This window comes from Camellia sinensis, chromosome 14 (genome assembly GCF_055761805.1).
Source record: "Camellia sinensis isolate YWXY chromosome 14, ASM5576180v1, whole genome shotgun sequence".
NCBI classification, from domain to species: Eukaryota; Viridiplantae; Streptophyta; class Magnoliopsida; order Ericales; family Theaceae; genus Camellia; species Camellia sinensis.
Genome location: NC_138974.1, coordinates 47,778,855 through 47,785,719, shown reverse-complemented (window position 1 = coordinate 47,785,719; position 6,865 = coordinate 47,778,855). Strand labels below are relative to the sequence as shown.

The 6,865-nt window shown below is 45.7% G+C and overlaps 1 protein-coding gene across 1 annotated transcript; it reads left to right on the top strand.

Moving 5' to 3' along the window:
• The first annotated feature begins 417 nt into the window (after window positions 1-417).
• Window positions 418-5,643, top strand: LOC145806958 (uncharacterized). Its single transcript, XM_082904835.1, has 2 exons — window positions 418-2,029; window positions 5,312-5,643. The coding sequence occupies exons 1-2, from the start codon at window positions 418-420 to the stop codon at window positions 5,641-5,643; spliced, it is 1,944 nt and encodes a 647-aa protein (XP_082760961.1).
• Window positions 5,644-6,865: the final 1,222 nt, after the last annotated feature.

Below are 6,865 nucleotides of genomic sequence, written 5' to 3'. Positions count from 1 at the left end.
GAAGAAGTAAAGAATTTGTTGGAAGCTGGGGCCACAGAGGAGGTGCAGTACCCTCGGTGGATATCCAACACGGTGGTTGTTCTGAAGAAGAACGGCAAGTGGCGAGTCTGCGTTGACTACAAGACTGTCAACCGAGCTTGCCCCAAGGATAGTTTTCCCCTCCCACGAATTGACCAGCTGGTGGACTTAACCGCTGGCCATCAGAGGTTTAGCTTCCTGGACGCATATCACGGCTACCACTAGATAGCCATGTATAAACCGGACAGAGAGATCACGTCGTTTACAACCCCTAGAGGCTTATATTGTTACAAAGTCATGCCGTTCGGACTAAAGAACGTCGGGGCGACTTTTCAAAGGATGGTAACGAAGATGTTCGCTCCTCTTCTGGGCCGAACAATGGAGGCCTATATCGACGACATGGTGGTGAAGAGTAAGGAGAAGTCTCAACACCTCGCCGACCTTGCAGAGATGTTCGCCATACTTAAGCTCCACAAGCTTCGCTTGAATGCCACAAAGTGCGCCTTCGGAGTTGGCACCAGAAAGTTTTTGGGTTTTCTGGTCACAAATCGAGGGATTGAAGCTGACCCATCACAAATCAAGGCCATACAAGACCTGGAGTGTCCCAACTCCACAAAGGACGTGCAACATCTTGCCAGGATAGCAGCCGCGTTGAACAGATTTATCAACCGGTCTTTTGATCATTGCAGGCCCTTCTTTAAAACTCTGAAGTCCAAGTTTTTCTGGGATGACGAGTGCGATCGCGCACTAGTAGACCTGAAAGCATATCTCTCTTCAGCCCCTATTTTGGTCACACCTCAGCTAGGCGAGGAGTTGTGCCTCTACTTGGCTGTCTCTCAACACGCAGTCAGCGCGGTATTGGTGTGTACTGAAGGCATCCAGCACCTACCGATCTTCTATGTAAGCAAGACTCTTCTCCCAGCCGAAACGAGGTATCTTCCCTTGGAAAAATTGGCGCTGGCCCTAATGATGGCGTCAAGAAAGCTGGCACACTATTTTCATGCCCATACGATAGTTGTGTTAACCGAGTTCCCGCTTAAAGTGCTTTTTGAAAAGGCAGACTTCACTGGGAGAATTTTGAAATGGGCCGTGGAATTAGGACAATATGACATCAAGTTCCGACCGCGCACCGCAATCAAGGCTCAAGCATTTGCCGACTTTGTGGCAAAATTTGCCCCTGGGATGCATCCAGTATGCCCGGTTGATTTGGTTGGTGCGGATTTAGCACAACCCATGATTCTGGCAACAGAAACAAGTGTTGGTTCGCAAGTAGGAAAAGGGACGAGCACGATCGGATTAACAAAGTCTGACGATGATGAACCCAACCAAGACAATGAATGGGACCAGAATGAACCGATCAGAGACTTGGAAATAAGAAGCTCCCAGAACCCCTCTGATTGCTGGAAGCTATTTATTGGCGAAATGTGGAAGCTCTTCGTTGATGGGGCATCCAACAGACATGGGGCCGGGCTGGGCATCGTGCTGAACTCGCCGGACGGGCTGATCATCGAGCAGGCAATTACACTCGGCTTTCCAACATCCAACAACGAGGCTGAGTATGAAGCTCTCCTTGCCGGACTAAGAAGCGCGCTGAGAATGAAAACCACAGCCCTCATGGTATTTAGTGATTCCAAGTTAGTGGTCAATCAGGTCTCAGGGGAGTATGAGGCAAAGGACGAAAGAATGGCCAAGTATCAGGCGCCGGTACGCGCAGAGATCAAGAAGTTCACTGCAATAAGGTTGGAACAAATCGACCGCAAGGAAAACAGCGCGGCTGATGAATTGGCTGGACTTGCTTCTGCTCATACAGCTTTTCCTAACCCCTTGATGATAGAATTTTTACCCCAGCCAAGCATTGAGGAACCAGAATCAGCCGAGGTACTCTGCACCGACTTGGGCCCTTCTTGGATGGATCCTATCATCGCCTTCCTGAAAGATAGAATTCTATCAGAAGAAAAGAAGGCGGCACACAAGATCCGGGCAAAGTCAAAGCGGTTTTGGCTCTCCCCGTGTAATAACCCTCACCATTGCTTACCGATAAACACTGATTACCATTAAACTGAACTGATTATGACTGATATAACTGAACTGATAATAATCTGCTTAACGTACTGAACTGACTGACTGAAAACTGGAACTAAATTGACTGAGTATGTATGTTAATTTGCATTCTATCTGTGGATTGATTATTTGATCTGTTTGTGTTTTATGTTTAAACTGTTTAAACCGTTAATGGAAGGCCTTATCGGCGGCCGAATCCGGAAGTGATTGAGGTTTTATGACTCTCATAATTAATGTGATTTTATGGTATAATTATCTTAAAACTGATTAAATTTGATTAAAATGAGTTAATTATATGAAATGGACTTAATTACAACCTTGTCCTTGAGTGGGCCACTACCTATACACCTTTGAATTCATTAAATCAAATGTTTTCCTCAGCCTTCTTCCTTGCATTGCCGACCTTAGAGAGAGAGAGAGACTAGAGGAGTGAATTCCATCTCATTTTGTTTGTAAATTGCTTGGTAATTGAAGGAATTGGAACATAGGTTGCAAATTAAGCTTTCTCACCTTGTAATTGAAGCTCTAGGTAAGGATTTCAACCCCTCTTTGTTGTGTTAAGCTTATTCATGCAATATTCTTGAGCCTCTAGTGAATTAAGTCTAGAATTGGTTCATTGTTGTTGAATTAGAAGACAATTCATGCATGCATGTTAGTGTTGTTGGAGTTTGAGTTGAGTTCATGGCAAAATGTTGCATGCATGTTCACAATTATGTTAAAGTCCATGATTTCATCATGTTTTGGAAACAATTGGCTCCTTAGAGCATCAAATTGGAACTTCAAAATGATTTGAATTCATGCATGTGTGCATGTTCATATTGTTCTTGAAAAATGGTTTGAAATTGGGTTTCAATTAAACACCCTTGGGCTTTGATTTCTCAAATTGAGATTTGAACTATGATATTCTGTATGTTTACAAGTGTTTTCTGGGAATTCAGCCCAAGAGGATCGGTTTTGATGCATCTAAACTTGGTTTTTGGCTTGGAGGTGCAATCTGGAATTTCCAGATTTTGCACTTCCGCTCGAGCGGGGGAAGTGCCGCTCGAGCGGGGAACCCGAGCATCCAGTATCTCTGCACTGTTTTACAGACCGCTCGAGCGGAGGATTGGGCGCTCGAGCAGAGTCATGTGTCTCAAGCTCGAGCGGGCGTCGAGCGTCCGTCGAGCGGAGATTTCACCTATCCAGTACTTTTACAGTACGCTCGAGCGGGAAAGTTGACGCTCGAGCGTGTACCTTTGTTGCATGACCGCTCGAGCGGGGAAACCTGCGCTCGAGCGGGACTCTGTTTTTCTGCTAAATTATGAAACTGCTTTTTGAGTACATCTTTGCATCCTCATCCCATTCTAGGCATTCCTAGGCCTAGTTTAAGACATCTTCTTGATAATATAGATGTAGAACACACCGAGGCAAATTAGGGATCAAGTTATGATATTTCCCAACTGTGTAGCTTAGTGTGTGTTCAACCTGTGAACTGTGTAGGGTTGGCGACTGGGGAGACGCGCTCTAGCATACTGTAGCCCAAACTCTGTGAGTAACAATTGTGTAAAGATATGTTCAAATGATTATCTTCTGAATACTGAACTGAACTGTTTATTGAACTGATATTGTTTACTGAATGAATGTATGTCCTATATTCTAAACTGTACTGTGGCATCCTTGGCATCTACTGTTACTGTTACTGTTACTGTTACTGTTACAGAGATCTCTGTCGGTTCCCTTGTGGAACCACTACTGTTTACTGATTGATGGCCATCATTACTGTTCGGTCTTTAAGACCTACTGTTTACTGCTATGCTAATGGATGTACCACATATGACTGAATAACTGTTCTGACTGAAAGACTGAAGTATTGTTAATAACTGTTCTGACTGAAAGACTGAAGTATTGTTTAATGAACTGCTTTCATTACTGTAAGGACATTTCATTCATAATCTCTTTACGCATTATGTTATTCACTGGGCTTTAGCTCACTGTTTATATATATATGTAGGTGCTCAGCCACCAGATCGGAGCTAGGAGCGCGGGTTAGACTCCAGTTTTGTCAAGCCAGCCTATGTGCCTCACTGCGAGGTTCCGAGCCTATCATGTTAAGGCTTAGGGGTGTTTTACAATTCCCCCTTCTGTACTGTCTTACTGTTTTGTATAGACTGAATGTTACTGTACTGTTATACAAGGATTGAATCCCTAGTCTGAATGATTGTAAATATCGTGCATACTGTTCTGTACTGTTTATGTGTATGAATGCATGAAAAATCTTTTTGCATACAGACTGTCACAGCTCAATGGACATTATTCATTTACTGTATTGGCTTCCGCCGGGCCCTGAACTCTGTTTTACTGTACTATTGTTAAGCAGGCCTTCGGTAATCTCGGATTACTGGCCGGTTACGGTGCTAAACCCATAGGGCCGGGTTTGGGTCGTGGCACCCCGTTCGGGGCCTTGTACAAGAAATCTTTCACCGGCCCATATTTGAAATGTGTCCACCCCACCAAGGTGGAGGCATTCCTCTATGAGATACATGAGGGCATTTGTGGCAGCCATACTGGGGGCAGATCCTTTGCTTACCGAGAATTTCTCACTGTTATTGGTGGCCGCGCATGCAGGCAGACACGTAAAAATATGTTCGTAGGTGCGAGAAGTGTCAGAAGTTCGCCCATCAGATCCACCAACCGGCTAGAGATTTGCTCCCCCTCACAAGTCCTTGGCCGTTCGTGCTTTGGGGGTTGGACATTGTTGGGCCACTCCCAGCTACACCAGGAAACCGTAAGTTCTTCATCGCCGCCACCGACTATTTCACTAAGTAGGTTGAGGCCGAGCCGCTAGCAACCATAAAGGAAAAGGATGTGAAGCAGTTTGTATGGCAAAACGTGATCACCCGTTTCGGTATACCCAAGGCCCTCATCTCGGATAACAGCGCTCAATTTGACGGTAAACTCTTTCGCGGATTTTGTGAAGAGTTGAAGATCGAGTTCTACAATTCGACGCCGGCCTATCCTCAGTCAAATGGTCAAGCAGAGGCCTCAAACAAGACCATCCTGGACGGGCTGAAGAAGTGGCTTGAGAAGGCTAAGGGCAAGTGGGCTGAAGAACTCCCTAATGTGCTCTGGGCATACGGCACTACGCCAAGGCGGTCAACCGGGGAAACACCTTTTGCTTTGGCCTACGGCATGGAGGCCGTCATCCCGTTGGAAATTGGCATGCCAACCATCCGCTCTGAAAGTTTCTATCCAGATCTGAATAGTGAAGCGGTGGCATTGGAGTTAGACCTTGCTGAAGAAAGGAGGGAGCGAGCATTGATCCACATAGTGGCTTATCAACAAGAACTCTCCAAAAAGTACAACAAGGCTGTGCACCCCAGGATGTTCAAGATTGGGGACTGGGTATTAAGAAAGGTGCTTGGCAACACAATGGTTCCTGGCGAAGGAAAGCTCGGTGCAAATTGGGAAGGACCATACAAGGTGATTGGTCTCGCTGGTAAAGGAGCATACCATCTGGAAGATATAGAGGGCAAGGCTGTCCCCAGACCATGGAATACGGCCAACCTTAAGGTCTTTTACTTTTAAGATGTAATTTGCTTGTGTTGTTTAGCTTTTTAAGACTTTTAGCCTTTTGGCACTTAATTTGTAAAGGATAGCGATGCTTTTGTAATGAAAAATAGCCCTCTTGTTGTTTGGAATTATGTCTTTGTACAATGGATTCGCAAGGACGCAAGGCAATTATGAATACCAGGGGCAAGAGACCGACCTGAATGGGATTGGACTGATTTCCTCTTGCCGGAATTAATGCAGACCGCACAAACAGTTGGCTTATTATCCGACGATGTAGTTGGCTTTATGGCCCCATTCGCATTAGGGCCGAGCTGGTTTTGCTCGCCCGGTTGAAGTGTTGGCGTCATGACCAACTCAACTAAAACATTGGTGTTTTGCCCAGTGTGAGGGCCGAGCTGATTTTGCTCGGCCCAGTGGACGTATTGGCGTCTTGTCCAATATGGAAAACGAGCGGGGTTTGCTAGGCAGAATTCGGGATGTTGGAATTTTGTTTAATCGATAAGAAGCCGTGCTAAATTTGCTCGGCCTAAAAGAAATGTTGGCGGCATACCCAACTTAAAAAGCGAGCTGATTTTGCTCGGTCACGTCTAAATCGCATGAAATTTACAAACGAATGAAGGCCGAGCAGATTTTGCTCGGACGAGTTAAAATATCAGTTCATTTGTGAGCTCATGGAACCGAACTACTAGAAAACGTTTGAGCTAATTTTAGCTCGGCAAACTGTACGGCACAGCCGGCCTAGTGGTTGTGAATTTTCAACAATTGAATCAAGGAATCCATGCAGACGCAAACCGAACAGAAATAGAAGATGAGCGAGCAAAAAGCCAAAAATCTTCATTGATAAAGGAAATTTAAGTACAAGACGGAGGGAACATAGCCCGGTTACATTAAAACAAAAAAAAAGGGTCAATCCAACTCTACGTCAACCGTTTGTTCGGCGACTTGCACAGTTTGCTCGGCCTCTTCCGCATTGTGCTCGGGCAGGATTTCTTCGGTGTCATCGTCAGTGCCTTCCACCAGGGCAACATCCCGATCAGCCTCTTCCTCCGCATCTGGAGATGCTTCGGGAGGATTTTGTTCGGCTAGTTTCGCGGCGACGACTTCTTCCTCGGCCTCTTTCCTTGCATCCGTGATGAGTCGGTTTTGGGTGGCCTTGGATGTCACGACCCAAACCCGGCCCTATGGGTTTAACACCGTAACCGGCCAGTAATCCGAGATTACCGAAGGCCTGCTTAAC